We start from the raw sequence: 12484 nt of genomic DNA, 5'->3' as shown, positions 1-12484 counted from the left end.
GAAGTTTGATCGGGGAGTTGACTTTTTGATATCGAGATCGGAATCTGATTATAGAAATTGGAATAGCTTCATTATGTCATTTATGACTTGTGTGCAAAATTTGAGGTCAATCGGACTTGATTCGATAGGTTTCTACATCGAATGTAGAAGTTGGAAATTTCATAAAACTAAAGTTTCAAGTGAGTTCGCACAAGACTTAACTTCAAATGAGCATAGCTATCGGGAAACAAAGTGTTATATGGTGTATTACCTATCAAATGAAATATCTTTGAGTCTAGTTTCTAACGCTTCAAACCGTTCGCCGTTTGGACATTCCTACAAGAAGTTATGACCAAAATGCCAAAAGCTGAAAAAATGCAATTCTGCGACCAGTTATGCGATCGCAAAACTGCTTCTGCGACCGCAAAACTAGTCGCAGAATGGACCAGAAGAGCCCAGATTTGGGCACCGATTTTGCGATCGATTTTGCGGCCAGAATACCCATTCTGTGGTCCATTATGCGACCGCAGACTTGCTTTTGGAGGGTAAATTTTTCTATTTTCATAACTCGACCCCATTTTGATAAATAGGCTTTGGGGCTCATTTTGGAGCAAAAATCTGACATTTTTAAAGAGAAGGGAGAGTGTTCTAGAGAGAGGAAGAAGCTCAAGTGCTTTGTTCATCAAGATCATGTTCAAGCTTTGAAATCCAACATGGAAATATCACAAGATCTTAACCCAAAAGGTAAGGTTCTAACCCCTAGTCTTCAATTTCGAGTTTGGGTAAAGATGGGTGATTAAGAGTGTCACACCTCCTTTTTCCCGAGGGGATAGGGGATAGGAAAGTTTTCCCAATTAAAGTAACATTAATCGAAATGAGATTATTTATTTAATTTCGAGTCGCCACTTGGAATAATTTATGGCGTCCTAAGTCACCGGTTTATTTTAGAATCCCAAATCGAGGAAATTTGACTCTTATTTTTGGTCCGCGAACACAGAAGACCGGGTAAGGAATTCTGTTAACCTAGGAGAAGGTGTGAGGCACTCCCGAGTTCCGTGGTTTTAGCACGGTCATTTAACAATTAATACTTAGCGTAATTATCTGATTTATTACATGTTTTAAACCTATTATGCATTTTTGTCTTTTACCGCTTTTTAATATTTATGGAATTTATTTGAACAAGTCGCGATGTCGTAGACTTGTTGTTTTGGTACACATTGCAAACTGCGCCACGTGAAATGCACCCGCGATTTACAACATATTTATCTTTTTTATTATTTGAAGTTATGGTCAAGTCGCGTGAAATGTGCACTTGAATTGGGGTTTGCGTATCATGACTATGCCACATGAACCGTACGTCCGTACCCATAGTCACGATGATTTATTATTAATCGCGCCTAAATCAAGCTACGGTGTTCGAATATTATTCAATTACTAATTTTGACATTATTGTAAGGTCATGAGGTATGTATATTGTTATGGAGGAAATGAAGTAAATTAATTATGGAGAAAGTTGGCTAGCTTGTGAATATTTATTTGTTTTTGGTCATGTGCAACAATTAGCCCATAAATACGCTAGGGAAGTCCGATTAAAGTCTTACACCAATCATGGCCCAACCTAATCTCTTATAATTTTACTGCTAACCAATATTTGAAATTAGACTAAATTTATGGCAGGAAAAGATAGATACAGGCAGGACCAATTTAGTCACTAAGATAGGAGATCAAAATGAAACTAAAGCATGTTAAAATGGAAAGCCATTACTTCATTGAATAAACAAGAAAAGTAACGAATTAATACATATTAATCAATAAAATTAACCATATGAACTACTAAAAAGGACAACAAATTAATCTTAAAAAATACTCAACATGAGAACAAATTAATCTTAGCACACTCAGATGCGAACTCGATCATATCATACTCAAAGTTAAATTAAAACAGAGTGACCCAAAACATTAATGAGAAAAAACAAAATAGAAAGAGAAGTGAACATTTGTATTGATGATTGTGGATTTAAATTACAACCACTCAATGATCAGATAGCTCTCAACTGGACCCTTCGGACCACGAAAAACTCGAGCGGCAAATCTCAACTTGCAACCTCAATCGACCTTGCAAAACTGACGATTTAGTGACTATTTTTGGTTTTTTTTTTTTTTGGGTTAATGATTGTTCAAAAGTTGTCAAAGGCTGGTGGTTTTGGGGTGGTGAAGCTGCTGGATTTTTCGAAAGAAAGCCGAAGAAAGAATGACACGAGTAGAAATTTTCTTATCCTAGAAGAAGAAAATAAATTTTCTCAATTCCTTCCTCCCTATTTTTTCCTTTCTCTCTCCCCTTTTTTTCATCACATTTCTCTTCTATTTATAGAAACAAAATTTCGAAATTTTCAGTTTTTTTTTATTTTTAATTAAAAAGAATTTCCACTTCCCATTTTTCTTTAAAAAAAAAAATAATAATTTCCCACTTTCCTTTACTTTTATTTTTTAATTTCTCACTTTTTTTTTACTTTTCATATATTTAAAATCCCACTTTTTTACTTTTCTTTTTTTATTTCCCACTTATTTTACTTTTGTTTATTTCCCACTTACTTTTACTTTTAAAAAAAAAAAAATCAGATACCCTTACTTTGATTTTTTAATTCCAACTTTATTTTACTTTTTATTTTTTTTAAATTCTCACATTCTTTTATTTTTATTTTTTAAAATTTTCCACTTTCTTTTACTTTTTCTATTAAACAATTTCTACCTACTTTTACTTTTACTTTTTAATTTTATATTTCTACTTTTCCTACTTTTTAATTCCCATCCGAAATTTGTTTTTAAACAAAAATTTATTAAAAATAAAGATAAAAATAATACTAATAGTAATATTTACATAGTAGAAGGTGATAAAAATTTAAATATAGTCAAAAATTAGGTGCTCACAGCTACTGCCCCTCTTTGCTTGGAAATATGAAGAGTTTTCAGGCAAAGACTAGGTGAGCCACGTGACTAATTTTTGACCAACCCATTATTCAAAAGGAAAAGAAATAAAAGATAGGGTGCAACCGAGTCCTGGTTTTGGACAACCTACATATCCCGGGTTATAGGGGAATCAGGTCGCGTGTAGTTCAAGGAGAATGGTGGAATGATGAGTTGAGGAGTCAAGTGAGGTTCCGTCGAGGCTCCGGTCCGCGGTCCTGCTATTATATCAAAATAAAAAAAAGAAATTAAACAAGCCTATCAATTATGAGTTACAAGATTCCTATCTATGAGTCTTCAGAAACTTGATCTTGAGTCTTGACTGGTTCTTCATGCAGACTCTGATCTAAACCTTGATGCTCGTTAGCTGTAGGTTCTAGTTCATTGTTCTATAGCTTCTTCTAATCAAACCAGAACTCCAATGCTCGTGGCTTCAGTCATGTCTTAGCATTCCACATCTTTTCAATTGCTTTTGCATTTTGGATTCACTTATTATTATTATTATTATTATTATTATTATTATTATTATTATTATTATTATTTTTATTCTGAATTGAGACTTCTTCTTTTGGTCATCTCGAACCCTGTGCCTCAAGGTAAAACCTACTCAGACACCAAAACAAACAATCGAACGAAATTTTTCTGCCCCAGTTTGCACTAGGAAAATTTCGTGAGTTATTATAACAAAATTCTAAACTACTTCCTTATTGAAAGCAATAAAAGACCGGGAGTGGTGTACCCTGAAAATGTCATGTTTTTTTTTGGATTATGTTCTTTTATTGTCAAAAGGATGTCTCAACTAAGGATTGGTGTACCTTATGTTGGGAAAATGTGTCCAGGGAATGGGATACCCTATATTGGCAAAGATATCGGGGAATGGTGTACCCTGCATTTAAGATCAAATCAACTAGGGAGTGGAGACCCTATGTTGGAAAAAGCAACTAGGTAGTGGAGACCCTATGTCAAAAATAAAATCAACTAGGGAGTAGAGACCCTTTGTTGGAAAAGACGACTAGGGAGTGGAGCCCCTATGTCTACAATAACATCAACTAGGGAGTGGAGACCCTATGTTGCAAAAGCGACTAGGGAGTGGAGACCCTATGTCTAAAAACATCAACTAGGGAGTGGAGACCCTATGTTGGAAAATAAACTAGGGAGTGGAGACCCTATGTCTAAAAATCATCAACTAGGGAGTGGGGACCCTATGTTGGAAAATCATCAACTAGGGAGTGGAGACCCTATGTTTGAAAAGAGACTAGGGAGTGGAGACCCTATGTTGGAAAAGAGACTAGGGAGTAGAGACCCTATGTCTAAAATATCAATCAACTAGGGAGTGGATACCCTATGTTGGAAAATCATCAACTAGGGAGTGGAGACCCTATGTTGGAAAAAAGACTAGGGAGTGGAGACCCTATGTCTAAAATATCAATCAACTAGGGAGTGGATACCCTATGTTGGAAAAACGACTAGGGAGTGGAGACCCTATGTCTAAAATAAAATCAACTAGGGAGTGGAGTCCCTATGTTGGAAAAGAGACTAGGGAGTGGAGACCCTATGTCTAAAAATAAAATCAACTAGGGAGTGGAGACCCTATGTTGGAAAAGCGACTAGGGAGTGGAGACCCTATGCCTAAAAATCATCAACTAGGGGAGTGGAGACCCTATGTTGGAAAAGCGACTAGGGAGTGGAGACCCTATGTCTAAAAATCATCAACTAGGGAGTGAAGACCCTATGTTGGAAAAAAGACTAGGGAGTGGAGACTCTATGTCCAAAATAACTTCAACTAGGGAGTGGAGAGCCAATGTTGGAAAAGCGACTAGAGAGTGAAGACCCTATGTCTAAAATCATCAACTAGGGAGTGGAGACCCTATGTTGGAAAAGTAGACTAGGGAGTGGAGACCCTATGTCTAAAAATATCAACTAGGGAGTGGAGACCCTATGTTGGAAAACCAGACTAGGGAATGGAGACCCTATGTTGGAAAAGAGACTAGGGAGTGGAGACCCTATGTCTAAAATAAAATCAACTGGGGAGTGGAGACCCTATGTTGGAAAAGGCGAGTAGGGAGTGGAGACCCTATGTCTAAAAATCATCAACTAGGGAGTGGAGACCCTATATTGGAAAAACGACTAGGGAGTGAAGACTCTATGTCTAAAACTATCAACTAGGGAGTGGATACCCTATGTTGGAAAAGCAGACTAGGGAATGGAGACCCTATGTCTAAAAACATCAACTAGGGAGTGGAGACCCTATGTTGGAAAACGCAGCTAGGGATTGGAGACCCTATACTACTATGATTTTTTTTCTTTCTTTTTAATTTCATATATTTCTTTAAGATAATGAGTAAAATGCAGGAAAGAGTTTGGAGAAGACTTCCCTTTTGTAGTAGTTGCTGCAAAACTGTTTCTACCCTTTGCGTAATTTCATTTTGGTTGCACCTGCTTCTTGCAAGGTTGCTTTTGGATTGCACCTATTTCCCTATTTTTTTTCAAACAAAGAATAATTTGTCAGTTTGAAACGATGGTTGGTTTTGTGGCCTTGATTGTTTTAGTCACTTGGTCTCGGTCCTTTCAGTTGCAACTGGTTGTTTCCTGAATATCGATTGCATTTCTAACCTCGGAGAACCTTTGGCTTTTTCGGATTTTGCCATGATGGTTAGTCACGTGGGACTTAACCTTTTCAACTTTTATTTTGCCCTTGTGGGCATTTGACTTTGAATTTCCTCTTTCAACAGTTTTTGATTTTGAAACATCGGCCAACATGGCCAGTTGGAGTCAACTTGATGCCCTTGCCGAGATTGGATGCCTTTTCTTTTGCATATTGGCTTGTATCAAGTGAGAACCCTATAAATTAGTCCTGCCTTCCCTTCTTTGTCTTAGTTTCAGAACAGAGTTAAACCGAAAAGGATTCAAAGAAAAGCAAATAATGGAATAGACAAATGAATTTAGACAAGAGGTATTCCTTTCGGGGAAAAGAAAGAAGGACTTATCTGGAGTGTATACAGATTTCAATGAACATGACATGCCTCTTGGACTAGATGCCTGATCTGTGTAAACCATCCAACTCTCAAAAATTCATCACAACTCTTGCTTTGAGACTGAGAAACTTTGCCCAGGACTGTGTCGATGCCAGTGACTATGAGGATCCTCTTTTCGATCAGTGGCGCCCTTTGCGGGTTTTCACCAGCTGGCCTCTCTCATTTCTCTTCTCACCATCACCTTATAGTGCTCTTTGTGAGTTTTCACTAACAAGACTCTCTCATTTTCGAATTTCTCTACTTACCATCGCCTTATGATGCCCGTGAGGTTTTCACCAATAAGACTCTCTCATTTTATTTCTCTTATTTTGTTGTATCAGATCCGAGTAACTGTATCCTCCCATTTTGAATCTCTTTGCCGATTGATCGGAAGGACTTGAAAAGGATTTGGGTAAAAAGGATTTGGATTGAATTACAACTTGGAACCTTTCAGACAAAACCATCGCCAAACCATTATAACATCTTCCCCAGTTTCACTTTTGAGGGAATTTGGGTTTTTGTTTTGGTGTGACTGAACCCCAGAGAGAGGCTGCCTACGTATCCTTTCGGAATCAAGTCAAACGTAGTTCAAGGAACCTTTTTTTTTTTATATTTTTCTTTTTTTGTTTTTTTTTCGTAGTAACTTCCAGGTTCCAAAGAGGGTGATCAAAGAAACAAAAAAGGGTCAAACATAATACCTCTTGACCGCATTTGCATTGACAGCTGTGTCGGGGTCATTTCCTTCAATGTCTCCTAAGTACAACGCTCCTTTCGGCAACAGTTTTCTTATAATGTATGGACCTTTCCAATTTGGAGCAAATTTTCCTTTTGCTTCCTCATGATGCGGGAGAATACGTCTCAGAACGAGTTGCCCCACTTCGAATTTCTTGGGTCACACTTTCTTGTTGTAGGCACGAGCCATTCTTTGTTGGTACAACTGCCCGTGGCAAACTGCGGCCATTCGCTTTTCATCAATCATAGTTAATTTTTTCAATCAGGCCTTGATCCATTCATCATCCTCGATCTCGGCTTCAACAATGATTCAAAGAGAGGGAATTTCAACTTCTGTAGGTATTACGGCTTTAGTGCCATAAACCAATAAGTAAGGCGTAGCCCCAACTGATGTGCGCACAGTTGTGAGATGTCCCAATAATGCGAAAGGCAGCTTTTCATGCCACTCTCTAGAACTTTGAATCATTTTCTTGAGGATCTTCTTGATATTCTTGTTTGCAGCTTCAACAACGCCATTAGATTTGGGCCGATAAGGGGTAGAATTACGATGCGTAATCTTAAATTGTTTGCATACCTCCCTCATCAAGTGGCTATTCAGATTTGTAGCATTGTCTGTAATGATAGTTTTTGGAATACCAAAGCGACAAATAATGTTGGAATGCACGAAGTCCACCACCGCTTTCTTGGTGACGGCTTTGAAAGTGACTGCTTCAACCCACTTTGTGAAATAATCAATGGCAACCAAGATGAATCTGTGCCCATTTGAAGCTTTCGGCTCGATTGGCCCAATGATATCCATACCCCAAGCAACGAACGACCAAGGTGCTGACATAGGATGTAACTCTGAAGGCAGTGCATGAATCCGATCACCGTGTATCTGACACTGATGACACTTCCAAACAAAACTGAAGTAATCCTTTTCCATGGTCATCCAGTAATAACCTGCCCGAAGGATTTTCTTTGCAAGGACATATCCATTCATGTGAGGTCCACATACTCCCGAATGCACTTCGTTCATGATCTTTTCAGCTTCTAGGGTATCTACACACCTCAAGAGATTCAGATCTGGAGTTCTTTTGTACAAGATTTTTCCGCTCAAGAAGAAACCGCTGGGAAGCCTTCTAATGGTTCTCTTTTGGTCTCCACTAGCCTGTTCGGGATATTTCTTTATTTTCATAAACCTTTTGATATCATGATACCATGGCTGAACATCTGGTTCTATTTCAATTGTATTACAATAACCATGCCTCTCTCAAATTTGGATTTCCAGCGGGTCAATATGGACATTGCCCGGATATGGCAGCATTGAGTCCAAAGTATCTAATGCATCAGCTAACTCGTTATGGAATCGAGGAATATACCTGAACTCGATGGACTTGAATCGTTTTCTAAGATCTTCCACATGTTGCCTATATGGGATAAGCTTGATATCTCGAGTTTCCCATTCACCTTGGGCTTGCCGAATGATCAAATCTGAATCTCCCATGATTAACAATTCTTCCACATCCAGTTCAACTGCCATATTCATGCCCATAATGCAGGCTTCATACTCAGCGGTGTTGTTGGTATAGAAGAACCGAAGCCGGGTTGCGGCCGGGTAGTGCTGACCGGTGGGTGAAACCAAAATTGCCCCAATCCCGACACCTTTTGCATTTACAGCTCCATCAAAGAACATTTTCCAAGCATTGGTGTCTTCTGGAATTATTTCAACTGAATTTACTTCCTCATCCGTAAAGTAAGTACTTAGGGGTTGGTATTCATCATCAACCGGGTTCTCAGCTAGATGATCCGCCAAGGCTTGAGCTTTCATCGCTGTACGGGTGACATAGACAATGTCGAACTCAGTGAGCAGGATTTGCCATTTTTCTAACCTTCCCGTGGGCATTAGTTTCTAGAATATGTACTTTAGAGGATCCATTCTAGTTATGAGATATGTGGTATAGGCCAAAAGATAATGTCTGAGCTTCTGGGCGACCCAAGTTAGGGCACAACAAGTTCTTTCCAACAAAGTATACTTGGCTTCATAAATGGTAAACTTCTTGCTCAAGTAGTATATGGCCTTCTCTCTCTTCCCGGTCACATCATGTTGCCCCAGGACACAGCCAAAGGAATTTTCCAAGACTGTCAGATACAAGAACAAAGGTCTTCCTGGCTCGGGTGGAACCAACACTGGCAGATTTGACAAATATTCTTTGATCTTATCAAAAGCCTCTTGACATTCATCTGTCCATTTGATCACTGCATCTTTCTTCAGCAACTTAAATATGGGCGCACGTGGTAGTAAGCTGAGCAATGAACCTGCTGATGTAATTCAATCTCCCTAGCAGACTCATGACCTCTTTCTTGGTTCTCGGAGGTGGCAAATCCCGAATAGACTTTATCTTTGTCGGATCTAACTCAATACCCCTCCGGCTGACTATAAACCCCTGAAGTTTCCCAGATGGAACTCCGAATGCACATTTGGCTGGATTCAATTTCAAATCATACCTGCGCAGACGCTCAAAGAACTTTCTCAGATCTTGCACATGGCCTTCTTGTGTTCTGGATTTAATTATCACATCATCCACATACACCTCAATTTCCCGGTGTATTATGTCATGGAAGATGGAAGTCATGGCTCTGATGTAAGTTGCCCCTGCATTTTTTAAACCGAATGGCATGACTCTGTAACAATAAGTGCCCCACGGCGTGGTGAAAGCCGTCTTTTCTGCGTCGTCCTCATCCATCAGAACCTGGTGATACCCAACATAACAATCCACGAAAGACTGTATCTCATGTTTGGCACAGTTGTCAACAAGAATATAAATGTTTGGCAGTGGAAAGTTGTCCTTGGGACTTGCTTTATTCAAATCCCGATAATCAACACACACTCGGGTTTTCCCATCTTTCTTTGGCACTGGGACCACATTAGCCAACCACGTGGTGTATCGGACCACCCGAATCACACCAGCTTTTAATTGTTTGGAGAGTTCTTCTTTAATCTTATCGCTGATTTCCGTTTTAAACTTTCTTTGCTTTTGTTGTACGGGTGGGTAACCAGGATAAGTTGGCAATTTATGTACTACCAAATCAACGCTCAAACCTGGCATATCATCATAGGACCATGCAAACACATCCTTGAATTCAAACAAAAGTTGGATCAATACATCCCTAGTTCTTTCATTGGTGTGAATGCTTATCATGGTTTCTCGGACCTCTTCTGGACTGCCCAAATTAACTGGCTCGGTTTCATTTAAGTTTGGCTTAGGCTTATTCTCAAATTGTTCCAATTCTCGATTTATTTCCCTAAAAGCCTCATCTTCATCATATTCTGGATCTTGATTCATTATTTCACAGTTAGACATCGTTTTAGGATCTGGGCATGAAGTCCGCAAGCATGTCATATTATTTAAGTCCGCATTATTAGAACTGAAAAGGAAAAGATAAGAAAAATAGCGAAATTAGAATAAAGAAAAAGGAAACATCCATTGATGATGAAATATTGATTTCATTTCATTGAATTGAAGATAAGAGGGTTTACATAGAAATCAAAAGACAATAAAATAAAAACATTCGAGTTACACCCTGAAATAACTCGTAATGTAGAAAAGATGGCAAGAATGGACTACCGGGATTCCCGCCTGACAGGGAATAGGGTAGCTTTCCAATTTTGAAGCTTGGAATTAGGCCCCATGTATAACACCTCAGCAGTGCTCGTTCCTTCCCCCGGCTGGACCATGTGGGACTCATACAACATTCGTTTCATGGCTTCACAAATATCCTCAATCTTTTCAGCCGTGAAGGTCTCTTCTTCTTCTTCTTCTTCTACATATTTGGGATCAATAAATGACTTGGTGAGATGCGGAACGGGCTGAGGCAGGACCCACCCATTTTTCTTGCTCTCATCAGCCCATTTTCTATCGGCCTCTGTAGCTTGGAAACCTATACCGAAGAACTTCTCATTGGCGGTTGACGTAACAGGCTCTATGATGCCTTGTAGATATACCCCGAGCCCCTTTTCGGGCTTGTACCCATGTTTAATCATTTCAGTGGCGACCAAGACCGAGGCATTAGATAAGCAAGGTTGAGGGAACGGGGCCCCTTCTTCACATTGATCAACGATCACAATTTCGAAGGCTTGGTAGACAATGTGCTCACTTCCTTCTCTAGCTTCGAGACATGGGACTGAAGGGTCCCTGTAAATGGACTATTCATCCTCCCCGTGGACAATAATTTCTTAGTTTTCATGTTCAAATTTGACCATTTGATGAAGAGTGGAGGGCACAGCTCCTGCAGTGTGAATCCATGGTCTTCCTAGGAGAAAATTATATGAAGTATCCATGTCCAGAACCTGGAAAGTTACCTCGAAATCCACAGGGCCAATGGTCAAAATCAAATCAATTTCCCCTATTTTGTCTCGTTTGACACCATCAAAAGCGCGCACACATACATTGTTTGGTCGGATTCTTTCTGTTCCAATTTTCATCCTCTGGAGCGTTGAGAGAGGGCAAATGTCGACCCCAGACCCACCATCTAGCATGACTCTCTTCATTTAATAACCTTCGCATTTGACAGTCAAGTGAAGGGCTTTGTTGTGGGTGGCTCCCTCTTGGGGCAAATCATCACGGCTGAAGGAAATCCTATTAACTTCAAAGAATTGTTCAGCCATTCTTTCCAGTTGTTCAACTGATGTTTCAACCGGGACATATGCCTCGTTCAATGTTTTCAGGAGTACCATCTGATGTTCAATTGAGCTAATAAAAAGTGATAAAAGTGAAACCTGGGAATGAGTCTTCCTGAGCTGGTCAATTATTGCATATTCCGAAGTTTTCATTTTTCGAAAAAACTCTTCTGCTTCCTCAGAACTCACAGGCTTCTTAGGCGAAAACCGTTTATCCTTGCTCAGTTTTAACATCTTTTGCTCTTCTGGGTCATGGTACTTCCTAGGTTGGTTCATTTCGTTCACCTCTCCCATAATCTCTTTCCCCTTGTAAGTAACCATTGTTTTGCTATAATTCCAGGGGACTGCAGTGGGGTCTCTCATAGGGCTCTGTGGTGCGCGGCTAATAACCACGGGCTCATTCAGCCTTGGTGAAATTACCGGCCCCCGCGCCACATAAATCCCTTTTGGCACATACAACTTTGGCACATTTAGTATGACTTTCCTCTGCTCAAATCTTTTGGGAGTGTTCAACATGAGTTGTTCTTTCCTTGGGGCCCTAGGAACATAGAGAATTGCGTCCTTAGTTGGTGCTGCCCCAGTATTTGTTTCTGCAACTTGAGGAGTTAGAGTGATTTTCTTCTCATTTCTGGCTTGTTTCAATGCCGCTTTAGGTCTTGCCTTTGAATCAACAATGGCGATGATAGTTTCAAAGCTGGATAAAACTCTTTATCATCATAAATCATTCCAATGACCGGCCCGTTGTTGTGAGTCGGTAATGGATTTTTAGTCATATTGGGGACTTCCTCGTCCCTCAGCACCACTCGTTTTTGTTCTATCAAATTCTCAACGGCTCTCTTGAGAGTCCAACAATCCTCCGTATCATGACCCTCTGCCCCTGAATGATAGGTACACCTAGTACCGGGCCGGTATGATGGAGATTCCGGATTTTGCCGGTTTGGAGGCACAAGTTGAAATAGACCCATCTGGAGTAATTTTGGAAACAAGCTAGAGTAGGACTCACCAATAGGGGTGAAGTCGTTTCTCCTAGGATGCTCACGAGGGCGTGTATTATGTTGGTAATTGTTTTGTGGGGGACGAGGGTTATATGGAGCTTGGTAAAGATGGTTATTTCTGGGAGGTGGAGCTCAGTTTT

General features: G+C 39.8%; 1 protein-coding gene across 1 annotated transcript; it reads right to left on the bottom strand.

Annotated features, from left to right (window-relative positions):
• Positions 1 to 10905: 10905 nt before the first annotated feature.
• LOC142173540 (uncharacterized) lies at positions 10906 to 11220 on the bottom strand. The gene has a single exon (XM_075239148.1). The coding sequence runs from the start codon at positions 11218 to 11220 to the stop codon at positions 10906 to 10908; it is 315 nt and encodes a 104-aa protein (XP_075095249.1).
• Positions 11221 to 12484: the final 1264 nt, after the last annotated feature.

Source organism: Nicotiana tabacum, chromosome 19, assembly GCF_000715075.1.
Source record: "Nicotiana tabacum cultivar K326 chromosome 19, ASM71507v2, whole genome shotgun sequence".
Lineage (NCBI taxonomy): Eukaryota > Viridiplantae > Streptophyta > Magnoliopsida > Solanales > Solanaceae > Nicotiana > Nicotiana tabacum.
This window is presented reverse-complemented; position numbering and strand designations above follow the sequence as displayed.